The following is a 14,322-nucleotide window of genomic DNA, read 5'->3' as shown; positions in this document are numbered from 1 at the left end:
TGCCGTGCCGCGCCGTGCCGTGCCGTGCCGTGCCGTGCCGTGCCGTGCCGGCTGCCTCCGCGCCGCCCCTCCGGCCCCCCAGCCGCCTCCTCGGCCTGTGCAACGGTGCCCTCGAGTCGCTCCCGGCAAGACCAGGCCCCGCTTGCCTCAGCCCCAAGGTCGGGGCCTAACGCCGCATTGAATGGAGCAAGATAAGGAGATAGAATCAGCCAGGCTGGGAGAGACCTCCAGGCTCATCCAGTCCAGCCTGGCACAGCACTCAAGCTGTGGCCTGAGCAGTGCTGAGCACAGGGGCAGAAGAACCTCCCTTGTCCTGCTGCCCACACTGCTCCTGATGCAGCCCAGGATGCCATTGGCTCTGCTGCCCACCTGGGCACTGCTGCCTCAAACTTTGCTTCATCTTGATTTCTGATCACTTTGTGACAAGATTCTTCAGCTTTCCTGGCTTTTTTCTCCAGATCCAACATGTAGTTATTCTATTGTTTGTTTAAAGGGACCATTGTATGTGTTAAAGAAGCAAGATAAAAGCCACAGGATGCCATAAACTAGTACTACAGAAAAGCTAATGCTATGAAAGGTGATGAGAGGAGGCACTGTGTAAATGCAAGCAAGCTCCTAACTTTATTGGTGGGCAAAATGTTTGAATGAACACCAAGACCCTGTGCATGATGTTGTCAGTGCTGGCTTGTTCCATTTCACATGGTGAATTGACTAGAAATGGTTTTCCCTTTTTTTCCTGTCTGTATGCACGTGGAACGGAGGCTTCTCCATAAGCAGTGGTCTTCATCCACATCCAATCTTTCAAAGCTGATAATTTAGTTCATGTGAACACAGGAACTGGAAGTGTCCCCCAGCAATGCTGAAGCCAGTTGCTTTCCACCTGCTGCTGTTCAGATCTGCTCTACAGCTAAGAACTACCAGCCCAAGTGTTTCCCAGAGGTGGGGAAGGAACTGCATGCTGTGCAGGCATTGCTTATGGTGTTCCTAAAATTCAGTTCCGCTGTGGCTAAGTCACAAGAACGATGCCTGAAGACAGCACTCACACCACTTAGTTCCAGCTTGTAAGTCCCAGTTGCACTAGACCTTTGACTAACCACTCTGCAGCAAAGAGAAACTGCAAGGAGCAAACTTCAGAGCTTTGTTCCACATCTCCAGTGCCTTATCTCCCTCCCTCCCATGCCTGTGACACCGCTTACCTACTTTGTCTGCGGAGCCTGGCAGGCTGCCCACTCCAGGGAACAGCCACATGCAGCTCTGTCTGACAAAAGCAGAGTTCATTCAGCCTCGTCCTACTTCTGGGACAAGAACAGGCCATGGCATTGTCTACTAATTATGAAATGTTTGGAAGCTGCTCATCTTTATTCCCCTTCTCTGAAGAGTGGTTGCAGCTCTTCCAGGCCTTTGCAGATTAAGGATATTGTTTGTGCCTCCACTTCTGAGAAACAAATGAGCACCACTTAAAAACGCCAGGCCAACGTCTTTAACAGGATGGCAATCACACGCATGGGGGAGGGAGGAAGCTGAGTCTAAACGAAATACAGTGGCAGCTAAACTCTAACCCATGGCAAACTTCATTGCTAGTCTAAAATACTATAAAGGGGCAAGAAGTCTACAAAAGTTTCTGAGAGAAGAATATCTGAAAAAGGTCTCCTTGAAGTTCCTTCCTTTGCTACCAGAGAATGTCTGCCCCAAAATTAATGTAGACTCATAGAATCAACTAGGTTGGAAGAGACCTTCAGGCTCATCCAGTCCAACCTAGCACCCAGCCCTATCCAGTCAACCAGACCATGGCACTAAGTGCCCCAGCCAGGCTTTACTTCAACACCTCCAGGGATGGTGACTCCCTGGGCAGCCCATTCCAATGCCAATCACACTCTCTGGCAGGAACTTCCTAACAACATCCAGCCTAGACCTCCCCTGCCACAACTTGAGACTCTGTCCCCTTGTGCTGTTGCTGGGTGCCTGGCAGAGGGCTGTGCTCCAGGCCCCTCTCCAGCTTCCTTGCCCTTCTCTGGACACGTTCCAGAGAACCATGGCTCTGGTAGACCAGGTAGGCTATTTCTTGACTTCACAAATGAAGAACAAAATGCCATGCCAATCACAGAATGGTTTGTGTTGGAAAGAACTTGAAAAATGATCGAATTCTAACTCCCCTGCGATGGGCAAGGATACCTCCTGCTAGACCAGGTTGCTCAACATCCAGCATGGCTTTGAACACTTACAGGCACATGAGCACGGCAAGGCAAAGTGAGCAATGCTGGCAGACGCTACCACCGCCACAGACACCCACAGCAGAACGGGTTGTGGATCGAATAGTGCTTGTGCTGCTCTGCCCCTTCTCAAGGCCGCTGCACAGCCTGCAGATGCCACCCGCGCTCCGCGCCGCAGAGCAGCTGCGGGGTGTCGCGAGCGGTGGCGGCGCGCTGGCCGCCGCCGCGAGCAGCAGGGGCTCTGCGGCGGGGGGCTGTGCAGCGGGGGGGCTGTGCAGCAGGGGGGCTGTGCAGCGGGGAGGCTGTGCAGCGGGGCACCGTGCAGCGGGGCACCGTGCAGCGGAGGGGCTGTGCAGCGGGGCACCGTGCAGCGGGGCACCCTGCAGCGAGGCACCTGGCGGCTCACGCAGGACACCTGCCGCTGCCCGCGCGGGGCGGCCCTCTCGAGCCCTGCGAGCACGGGCGCGGCCCGCGGCCCGGCTTGTGTAACGGCCGGCGGCAGGCAGGCAGGCAGGACGGCAGGCCGGCCCGGCTTGTGTAACGGCCGGCGGCAGGCAGGCAGGACGGCAGGCCGGCCCGGCTTGTGTAACGGCCGGCGGGCGGCAGGCGAGCAGGCAGGCAGGCAGGCAGGACGGCAGGCCGGCCCGGCTTGTGTAACGGCCGGCGGGCGGCAGGCGAGCAGGCAGGCAGGCAGGCAGGACGGCAGGCCGGCCCGGCTTGTGTAACGGCCGGCGGCAGGCAGGCAGGCAGGCCCGGCGCCGGGGGCCGGCCCGCTCGGCAAGGCGTGGCCCGGGGCGGGCGGTGGGGCTGACCGGGAGCGGGGCGGTCGCGGTGCCGTGCCGAGCTGTACCGTGCCGTGCCACCTCTCGGCGCCGAGGGCGGCTCCGCTCGCCTTCCCTTTGCCCGCGCCCAGCCCTGCGCCAGGAGAGCCGCCGCCGCCGCCGCTCTTTGTGCCCCGGCTCCTGCCTCCTCGCCCGCTGCGCCTGGGCTGCCGAGGAGATCGCTGCTGCCGGTGCTGCTGCTGTTGGTGTGGCCGGGAGAGGCTCAGGGAGAAGCGGGTCCCGGCGCGGCGGCAGCCATGGGGCTGCAGCCGCTGGAGTTCAGCGACTGCTACCTGGACAGCCCCTGGTTCAGGGAGCGCGTCAAAGCCCATGAGGCCGAGCTGGAGAGGACCAATAAGTTTATCAAGGAGTTGCTGAAGGATGGGAAAAACCTGATCGCTGCCACCAAAAGTAAGTGAAGGGGTGCAGGGGGAGACGCCGGGTGGCTGCGGGGGCGGTGCCCAGCGACTCGGGGCCCGGCGCCGGGAGGTTTCGCCTTCGAGCCGCAGCTCTCGCCTTTGTTGCGGCGAGTTTCGCACTGGCTCTCTCCAGCCTCTGCCTAGCCGCTCGGGGGACTCGAGTTCCCTCCAGCCTTTCGTACTGGGCAGGGGATAAAGGGTTAAGCGGTGGTAACTCCGCTTGTTACCGCTTTCCCTCTGCTGAGATGGCCTGGTTTGGGTGTCCGGCGGTGCCCTGCCCGAGGGAGCCGCGATGCGAAACGCTCGCAGGGCACTCGGTTTGGAGTTGTAGCAGTGCGCTGCGAGCCCAGTCTGCAGCTGCACAGCGCAGCAGGAGCGTGCAAGCGTGCAGGCGTTTGCGGGCGCTGAGGAGGCTGCTGGAAATGCACCGCCTCTGCCAGAATTTCAGGTCTGTTCAGGAATTACCGAGCTTAGAGCTCTGCGGTGGCAACACAAGTTAACCAGGTCACAGAATCACCACATGGTTTGGAAGGGAGATTTGGCCTCTTAAAGTGTGACTCGATGATCTCGAAGGTCTTTTCCAACCTGGCTGATGCTGTGATGGCGTTTTTCAGTTTGGCGTTTTTATCCTTGTATATATGGATTTATATGGAGGTATATTTAATGAGGCTGTGCTTTATGTGGGAAGCATGTCATTTTCCTTTAAGCACCGCATTAATGCACATTCTCGATGCAGTAGTATGGTAATGTGATTTAGAATCATGGATTCATTAAAGCTGGCAAAGATCTCTGAGATCAACTCAACACCACCACATCTACTAAACCACATCTCAAAGTGCCATGTCTACATGGGTTTTTTTAACACCTCTAGGGATGGTGGCTCCACCACCTCTCTGGGCAGCCTGTTCCAATGTCTGACCACTCTTTTCACTGAACAGGTTTTTCCTCATACCAAATCTGAACTTCTCCTGTTACAACTTGAGGCCTTTTCCTCTCATCCTGTCAGTAGATTCTTAAGACTCATCGTAAGAATACATACCCACACACACTCCCAGCCTCCTTTCAGGTGGCTGTAGAGATTGAAAAGGTCTTCCCTCAACCTTCTCTTCTCCAGACTAAATAACCCCGGTTCCCTGAGCTGCTCCTCATAAGACTTGCTCTCTAGATCTTTCTTCCATTTAATGTAGGATATAATAGTGTAGTCCTCCAGATACTGAGTAGGATTGATTATACCAGTTATTCCAGTAAAACACTAATGCAGTCAAAAGTGTACTTCAGCTTTGCGATTGTGGACAAACTTCTGAAGGAGAACAGGCTTTCAGGATGTTTCCCTTGAAGTAAACTGAGAGGACTTTGGCCAGTAGTTTGCACAGTGTTAGCTGCCTGGTTATGGTGAGGCTTTTAAACAGGGAGATAACTGGTTTTGTGCAAATAAAGATTCTTTCCTAGGTTTGTCTGTGATGTGCTTGGGTTAAAAACAAAAAGTGGGAAATGTCATAGCAGATTTCACTTGTTTGTTAACACCAGTTAATACTTGCTGTGTATTGTGTTCCTTGACATCTCTGATTATTGTATTAAAGTGTTACTGTAAATCATCTTCGTGAAGTGTGAAGCAGAAAGTGCCCCTAACCATGGATGAGAATGGTAGGGGGAAACTGTTCCACTTTGCTTCTGTTTCCCAAATGTCTAGACCATATCTTGGCAACTGCCCCAAACCCTTGGTTTCTCTTCCATTTACCTGTACAGAACTTATTTTGACAGTGTGGAGCTGATGGTGGTGAGGTGGTGGAGTCGCCATCCCTGGGGCAGTTCAAGGCAGGATTGGACGTGGCACTTGGTGCCATGGTCTAGCCTTGAGCTCTGTGGTAAAGGGTTGGACTTGATGATCTGTGAGGTCTCTTCCAACCTTGGTGATACTGTGAAAGCCCTCGCTTGCAGGAGCCTCCTGGCCCAGCAGAATCCTGTGCTGTTAACTTTGGCTCGGTGTGCAGTGCTCGGCACACTTAGATGCGTGTGATGGGAGCTGAAGGAAGTCAGTGTGCCAAGCAGAGCCACCTGGCCCCAGAGTGCTTGGTCAAATACTTAGGGCTAGGTGTTCAGGTCTGCGGAATGCATTCCTTTTGACATGTCAGAAATGTTCTTCTTGAGTTTAGGCACTGCACCTTATTCTAACAAACGTTTCTACTTCTTTGAGAAGGAGAACCAGCTTAGATTCTTCCTTAGTTGAGGTTTCTGCAGTTGTCTCCCCTTTAGAGTACCCTACGTCACAGGTTTTGAAGCGGATTCATCTTCCTCTGCTGTTGGTGAAGAAGCCGTGACACCGTTCGACGGGTATTAAAAGACAAACTGAACCGGGGGAAGCACGAAGAGGTGTTAGCAGCTGTTAACTGCCAGTAATTAGGGTATTGCTCCTCCTTGTGCTTTCAGGAGAAAACGTAGTATTTAATTATTTGAGGAACCTGATTAATTTGCTGTCAGGAAACCAAGTGAGATTAATAATGGTCCAAAATCCAAGCCCCAGGAGTGGTCTGGCCACAGAGCTAGCTGTTCACCTCTGTCAGAAGTGCACGTTCTGCACAAAGACAGGCTCTCTCTGCTCTGAAGGGTGTGACATGTCGCAGGGCGCACTGAGAGCCTAGGTGACTGCCTTCTAGACACCAGCTAATTAGGAGGTTTTAAAATCTGCTGTCGTTTTTAGAACAGAAGTAGCAGCTAAAGTGTTTATTCCTAGACCCAGATGAATCCTGGCATGTATTGCCGGCTGAGCTGAGCAGGGAGCTCGGCAGGCTGTGCACCGCCGAGTGCAGGAGGTGCACTCTTGTTCTGCAGTTGGTGGGGAGCGAGGTGGCTGCAGTGCGGGCTGCCTGTGTTCCCCTGCCTCAGCACCTTCCTTGTTTCTCTTGCAAAGCAGCGAGAGCTCCGGTGGCGATTCTGTAGGTGTGAATGATGTGACTGAACAGATCCCACTTCCTGCCTCACTGGCAGGCTCTTAAATGGCTTTGCTGCTGCCTGCCCTGGGCTACATCTCCAGAGGTGGGAGGGGGATACTGCCACCACTCCCTCTAATCACAGGACTCCTCAGTGTCTCCCAGGGCAAACCAGTAACGTGGATTCTCTCTTTGGCTCCTTTCCAGTTGCCTTCTCAAAGTGTGTTTTCCATCCAAAGCTGAGAAAACTTGATTTTTTTTTTAATTAGTACAAAACTACACTGCTTTAAAAAAAAGGCAACAAAAAGAAGGATCTTTTGCATTCTTGATTTGTGGAGTTTCCAGTGTCTTTACAGTTTTAGGTGTCGCTTGTTTCAGGAATCTGATAGAGAGATAAACAGGGCTGACTCAAAGCTGTCTCGTTTCCTGTGTGATGCTTTGAATTGCCTGGGTTGTCTAGTTCAAGCTAAATATTGAAAGGATGACTGAACACTAAGTGGCTCTTTCTTAAGACAGTTAAATATGTTAAAAGGAGTACAGCAAGACAGATTTTCCCCACTGTTTAGTGATCAGTAAATATAAAAGGCCTTTGAAAATAGAAATCAAATATTTCTCAGGGGATTCCAGTTCAGTTAGGCAAGTGGGGATCAAAAATAACTTTCGGATGGAGCTAGTTGTTCTTTTGTTGAGGGGAACTGAATATAGAGGTGCCTGCTCAGTGAATCCTTATTCTGAAACATGAACTTGCAAGTTTCTAAGCTGTTAAAATCTCTGAGATGCAAGCTGTTGGAAGCTGAAAAGTACCCTGGATGCATAATGTGTATTTGCTTCTGAACTCTTTCCCTCTGATAGACTAACTGTTGGTCATTTGACATGAGGGTGAGTTTTGTTTGGGTGAATCAAACAGGTTGGAAGAGACCTCCAAGGTCATCCAGTCCAACTAGCACCCAGCCCTGCCCAGTCAACTAGACCATGGCACTAAGTGCCCCATCCAGTCTTTTCTGGAACACCTCCAGGGGTGGCGACTCCACCACCTCCCTGGGCAGCCCATTCCAATGCCAATCACTCTCTCTGCCAACAACTTCCTCCTAACATCCAGCCTAGACCTCCCCTGGCACAACTTTGAGACTGTGTCCCCTTCTTCTGTTGCTGGGTGCCTGGCAGAAGAGCCCAACCCCACCTGGCTACAGCCTCCCTTCAGGTAGTTGTAGAGAGCAATGAGGTCTGCCCTGAGCCTCCTCTTCTGCAGGCTGCACACCCCCAGCTCCCTCAGCCTCTCCTCCCAGGGCTGTGCTCCAGGCCCCTCATCAGCTTTGTTGACCTTCTCTGGACACCTTCCAGTACCTCAACATCTCTCTTGAATTGAGGAGCTCAGAATCAAACACAGCACTCAAGTTGTGGCCTGAGCAGTGCTGAGCACAGGGGCAGAATGACCTCCCTTGTCCTGCTGCCCACACTGCTCCTGAGCCAGCCCAGGATGCCATTGGCTCTGCTGCCCACCTGGGCACACTGCTGCCTCAGCTTCTGCTTCTGTCTACCAGCACACTCAGGTCCCTCTCTGCCTGGCTACTCTCAGCCACTCTGTCTCCAGCCTGTAGTGCTGCTTTGGGTTGTTGTGTCCAAAGTGTAGAACCCTGCACTTAGCCTTGTTCAATTTCATCCCATTGGCCCCTGCCCAATTTGCTACTCACTACCCCCCTTGTGCAATAGTCACTGGTGTGGGCCTGTCCCTCTCTGTGTTGCTGCCTTTATTTTGGCTGAAAGCAGGATAATTCCTTCTGTGCCTGAGGTTTGGGGTTGTGAGCTCTCTTCTCTGAGGCCATGATATTTGATGCAGCAAAGAAAGAACACATCCTTACTACCCACTGCTGGTCTCTGCAGCAAGCTCAGTGTGTTCAGGCTTCAGGTGGCTACTTTTTATTGCTATCTGATTTTTTTTTACAGAAGAGTTGGTTCTAGACAGAACAGGAGCCAAGAACCAACTCTTTTATCTGTAGGAAGAGTTTGCTTGAATGTAAAGAATTGCTGGTAATTGCTGCTGAGGAATGCTGCTTTGCTCCAGGGACTGTTTCTGCATTCGTGAGAAAAAAGAAGAGAAGAATTCTCACTGCTTTCCTCAGAGGTGTTATTAGTCACTGGTCATTTACAAGTTCACCATCAAGAAGTTAATCAGACAGGAAGTCTTGTCTGCAAAGAGAATAAAGCCATTCCAAATCCTGTCTGACCTAGTAGAGCTGGCTGAATCCTTTAGCAAAGTCAACCGAAGAACCTAATTCAAACCCAAGACCCAGTCTGATGTCCAAGTCGGCCAAACCCTTGCTCCTTTTGCTGCCCAGTTCTCAGTGGGGGGTGGTGGTTGCCTTCTCAGCTACTGGTCTGCGTGGGCTTGTGGTCTGACCTGGAGTGGATGTTGTTATGTAACTGTAAAGGCTGTTGTAATCCACATAATAACACAGTGTAACAGCCACTTGCATCACTTGAGCCACAGCGTCAGGGGTTTTTCAAGTGCTAACTGTCCACGTTGTAAGCTTTCCTTAGTATTTTCTGCGCTTAGGAAAGCACTCAGCTGAAGGTGCAGTGAGTGCCAGCTCTCAAACGCTTAGGAGTTTTCTGCCACAGCCATGTTGTTCTGCTGACGCCTCAGTAAATGTCTAAGTAAGGTAAAACAGCTGATGTAGGATTATTATTAACTTCTACCCCCCAAAGGACAACAAAAAAAGGAGTGGACATTCACTAAAGATTGAGAAAGAATCCAAAGACTGAGTGAAAACTAAGGTTGTTCTTAACAGTGTGGGGGGAAGAGCAGGGAACATTGTGAGGGAGTCTCAGCTGATCTCGTGTGCCAAGTTTCCCAAGTCAGCAGTGATGGCTTTGGTTATTTCTCCTTGAATCCAGTGAGTTCTGTGAATTCATTTTCACTTTTAGCAGTATAGAAAGCCATTTTAGTTTTCAGTTAGCACCTCCAAAATGAGCTTTGTATTAAGGTATGCTTTAGGTGTGATACCAGTAAGCAAGTAGGTATGCTAAGTGAACACTGAGATTTACATTTGAAATAGCCTCTGCTAGGGCACAGTTTGATAAAAATCACTGCCAGGGAAGTGCTGGATCTCATGTTCTAAAGGCTACTGAGCAGTATATACTCTTAAGAAAAAGCAAATAAAAGCCTTTCTGTGGGAATTAGCTCAGGTATGGAAACATTAGAAAACTAAAAGCAAGCAGGTAGTGTGGGTTCCATCTGATACAGCTTTCCCATAGGAAAGAGCTCCTTATAATGACATAATGGAATGTTGCTTTTCTCTTCCCTTCAAGATAAATGCCACAGCTGGGGCATAATTAACTAAGACAGTACTTTTGTTGCCTTCTGCTTAAAGTTTCTTCTGTCTGAGGCTCAGGGAAGTGCCTTCTTTTAAGAAAAACCTCTGCAGAACGTTGCGTTTAGCTCCCCCCGAAGTAAAGCATTCGTTACTGTGTCAGTAGCTATAAAAAGTGTCAGGCTCATTCTGTGGAGGATGCCAGTTTGTCATCTTGAATCACGTCTTTTCAGCTTGGGTTACTAACTAGCTCCATTACCTTCTTTGTCCTGTCCGTGTTCCTCCGGTCACTTTTTTTTCCCCTCCTGTCTTAAAAGCCGAGCATTCTGCTACTGAGCCGAGAGGTGAGATTTCAGAGAGCAAGGCTTTCTGTGGATCTTCTCAGGCAGGAGAGACGGGACAGGGCTGGTGTCAAACAAAGTGATTCTGTCTTTTAATTGTCTGGGGGAAATGTGTGGGTTTGCAGCTTTAGAGAAGCTCTGTGAGCAGTCATTTAAGAGGACATCAGTCATTAGTGTTGTCATCCATCAACAGGACGAACCCAACAGAGTTAAGCAGAGAGGTTTGTAATTTTTAGGTAGCTGTCTGGTGGATCATGTTGTAAAGTTTGCTTTGTTTTATTTGCTTTCCTTTAATATTTTTATTTTTTCATGGCAAGGCTTTTAGAAACCTAATGCTGAATTTGGTTGACTGAATCCAGCTTAAGGAGTTGGAAAACAACTGATAGATTTGCCTGGCAGACTAAAGTGCAAACACTTGCTTGCAGTTAGGTGAAGAAGGCTCAGCTGAGGCTGCAGGTGTATGCTGTTCATGAAATAATCCCAGCCTCACCAGCTGTGTTGCAAACCTGCTGCAAATTTTAACCAGCAGAGCTCAGGACACCCATACCAGTTCTCAGGTCTCTCTAAAATCAACTTCATAGTTTTCAGCGAGGCAGAACTTCTCTTTCTGATGGCAACAGGGAAGAGAGATGAGCTGGTCTGGGATATTGTTTTGGGTTTTATTTTCCCCCTGTGCACAGCAAGGGCAGTAATGTGCAGGTCATCTGCCTTCTCCCTTCCATGCCCCCACTTTGGATAGGAAAACACAATCATAGAATGTGTTGGGTTGGAAGGAACCTCCAAAAGCTATCTGGTCTGACCCCCCTGCCATCAGCAGGGGCACCCTGCATTAGATCAGGCTGCCCAAAGCCCTGCCAAGCCTGAGCTTGAATATCACCAGAGATGGGGCCTTAACCTCCTCCCTGGACAGTCTGTTTCAGTGTTCCACTGCAAGAACTTCCCCCTAATGTCTCACCTAAATCTGCCCTTCTTTCAAACTCCTGCCCCATACCCTATCACTGCAGGCCTTCCCAAGCCCTTCCCAGCCTTCTTGCAGCCCCGTTTAGGTACTGGCAGGCTGCTGCTAGCTCTTTCTGGAGCCTTCTCTTCTGCAGGCTGAACACCCCCAGCTCCCTCAGCCTGTCCCTGTAGCAGAGGTGTTCCAGCCCCCTGATCATTTTGTGGCCCTCCTCTGGACCTGCTCTCTCAGCTCCATGTCCTTCTTGTGTTGAGGGCACCAGAGCTGGACGCAGTGCTCCAGGTGAGGTCTCACCAGAGCAAAGCATGTTTTGGAAGGCATAGGAGAGCTGCATCCAGTACTTGTCTCTCCCTTTTTTGACATTGCATAGTTCTTGTTTGGGGTTGACACTGATTTTTGTGCCTTTGTTTTACAGTACCAATGCAGTCATTGCTGCAAGCTTTCACATATTTACTTAAAAACCAGAGGTGTGGCTGCGTGAGGCAGACTGAGCCTTGGCAAGGTGCTTGTTCCTTTGGGAGGATGTGCTGTGGCTTTCAGAGATCATTTCAATGGTTGCTTATGTTTGATGAGGTTTCCTTGTGGGTCTCATGCCGCTTCTCTGAGTTTCCAGACTGATTTGCTGCTGTTCTGTGACAGTTGTTCTTGAGATGTTGTGACATGCTCAGCGTTTTGATCATCTTTTAAAAGTCTTGATGTTTCTGAGTTGGCAGATGAAGACACTGAGCAGTTGCAGGCTTTCCTGGAATATCTAGTGGGTGCAAAATAGATGATCAAACGAGCTCAGGCACCCGTTGGCAGAACAGTTTAAGGCACTACTGTTCAGGGAATTGAACATCTCTTTCTGCTGCTGGTTGCTGCCACCCACTGTAGTTGTCAGTTTTAATTAGCACCCAAAATCTATCTTGTTGTGAAGTCACATTTAAAGGAAGCCTTTGCATTTTGCAGTGGGTCGAGGTAGGCACATGTGCTCCATCCCAGCAGCTCCTGTGGCTGTGTCACTCTGATGGAAGAGGGCAACTAAACTGTCCCATGCCTTACACCTGTGCTAGGTGTATGTCTGCCACCCAGAGTGCCCACGTTGGTGTGTCACTGGGAAGGAAGAGAGTGTAAAGGCAACTTTCTGGCTGCCTTTGTGCTCTCCTCAGATTCTGGTTCTAAACAGGTATTTTGTTGCCATTTTTGGCAGGCAGCTTCAATGTCATTTTGTCATTTTTGCACACCTACTTGCACCTTTGGACAGAGCTTCTTGCAGCAACCCTGCTCTTTGTGAAGGGCTTTTACTCTTTGTCCTCTGGTTTGCTTTCCTCCCCTTATTGTTCTTCTCGCTTCTGCATGTTTGCTCATCTGTCAGGATAAATAGGGAGAGAAAATATTGGAGCCCTCGGAAGCAGTGTGGCTGTAGTAAGCCACTGCCAAATCAGAAATTCCTCTAAATCATTCCTGCTGGAGGTGTCCTATGTGGGAAAGGAGAGATCAGAGGGGAAAATGATCTACAGAGGTGGGGAATCACAATGTTACTAAGCATGTGGTGGGTTGGTGACTGCCCCCACCTTTGAGTAAATGTCCTGCTGGCTTTTCCAGCTGGGGGGGCTGAGCAGGTGGGGGTCATCAGCTCATTAGGTCAGAAGGCTTTGCCTCTCAACACACCTGCTTGTTAAAGCTTCCCATAATTGTCTCCAGCTTTTGTACATGCACCTGGCTAGCAGGGACTGTATGTCCTTGAGAAAGGGGAAAAAAAAAACCCACCCTCAACTTTGTTTAATTTGGCACGGAAGAGAGGGTGTCCAGGATGGAACTGAGCAGGACTGTGGAGCAGACCTGCTCCTCGGAGGACGCTGTGTGGCTGTGTGTTGTTCAGGAGTGAGCTGTCGGCCGCTTCGCTGCTGGTGAGTGTTTCTCAGCTGTTAGACTGCTGCAGGCAGGCTTAGCAGGGATGAATGAATTCCTAGTGGAGACTCTGATGCTTGTGTTGCACTCGCAGCATTTCAGCCTTAAGAAAAACGAGACTGTAGTGTATCAGATCTCAAAAGCTGGAATCTCTTCCCACGCAGAGGGAAGCAGAGCACCTTCTTTTGACTGGTTTGTCTTAGTCTGTGATCTGATCAGCTGCATGCTTTGAAAAGTGGTAATGATAGGTACAAGTGAAAAAAACCCAACCCATTGCTGGGGAAACTTGTAGCAGGTTTAAATGACACTGTGTTTGCTTAGAAAATAGAACTTCACAGGATTCCCACCGTCGTGCAAACAGGTGCAGGGAGGTCACCAAGGACTTGAGAAAAAACGTATTTGGAAATATAATTTTGGCAGTGGGTCACTGTCCTTAGACCTCAGTCATGGTGGGGCTGGCTTTGTTGTTCCTCTGGCTTAACAGGCTGGGAATGCTGTGGGGTTTGAAACACATCAGTGCTCTGAGAACAAAACAGCATAATTCATGTTGTCAGTACTTTGTCCTGTTAAAATATCAGGTTGAAAAGGCCTGGCCCCATTGACAGAGCTCAGCTACAAGCTGAGTGACTGTTTCTCCAGAGCTTTTGTCTGTTCAGCTCCTCAGCCTGCAAGCTTGTGGAAAAATTGCTGTACTTTTTTTTGCACATCACTCATGCTTTCAGTTGTTTCAGAACTTACAGTTTCAGGTGTCTGTTGTGCCTCTTGCCTGACAGATTTAGCATCTTTGTTAAAAGAACTAAGCCCACCTGCTTGTACTGCATCCTTTGGTAGGGCTTTTCTTTCTACAGGTAAAAGACTCTAATGCTAAAAAGAATCTGCAGACACTCCTCAGCCCCATGGCCTGTCTGTATGTTTACCAGGACCATTGCTGCTCTTCCCATGGGGTTCTGAGGGTTGCACTTGAGAAGGAAAGGGGTAGGGAACTAGTCATGATCATTTGTTGTTGGCAGCTATTTCTCTGCTCTTACTGCAGTCCTTTATGGGAGAATGGGGTTGAGCTGCAGCCATCCAGCTCATTTTTCTGTAATTAATACAGTGAATTAAGAACGTGTCTGTGCTGCACCTTTGAATCTTATGGGTAGGAACCTGGTTCTCTGTTCAGATGAACTTTGCTGAGACCCTGTAGCAAAACTGGAGGTGATTCAAACCTAGGTCACACAGGATAGTGTGGCTAAAGCAGAGCTGAAGTATATTCTCTGCCTTGGGAAGGCTCATCCATCTGCTGCGGAGCCCAGGCACCGGAGGAGTGGTGGGCATTAGCTCTAGCAGTGACACTTGCTCGGGGGGGAACGCCCTTCTGGAAGGGTGAGATTTAGTGACGAGCACTTTGGCTGTGTCTAAATCTGGCCTCTGAGCTGTAATATGTGTCTTTGGGATGAAAAAGT

The 14,322-nt window shown here is 50.1% G+C and overlaps 1 protein-coding gene across 3 annotated transcripts in view; it reads left to right on the top strand.

Annotated features, from left to right (window-relative positions):
* Positions 1-3,011: 3,011 nt before the first annotated feature.
* Positions 3,012-14,322, top strand: part of ARHGAP10 (Rho GTPase activating protein 10) — a 138,816-nt gene continuing 127,505 nt past the window's right edge. For all 3 annotated transcript variants that reach the window (XM_064149446.1, XM_064149445.1, XM_064149447.1), the window contains exon 1: positions 3,012-3,442. In XM_064149446.1, the coding sequence (XP_064005516.1) occupies positions 3,289-3,442 (154 nt within the window). In that variant the 5' untranslated portion in view covers positions 3,012-3,288. The remainder of the gene's footprint in view (positions 3,443-14,322) is intronic.

This window comes from Pogoniulus pusillus, chromosome 10, assembly GCF_015220805.1.
Source record: "Pogoniulus pusillus isolate bPogPus1 chromosome 10, bPogPus1.pri, whole genome shotgun sequence".
Lineage (NCBI taxonomy): Eukaryota > Metazoa > Chordata > Aves > Piciformes > Lybiidae > Pogoniulus > Pogoniulus pusillus.
This window is presented reverse-complemented; position numbering and strand designations above follow the sequence as displayed.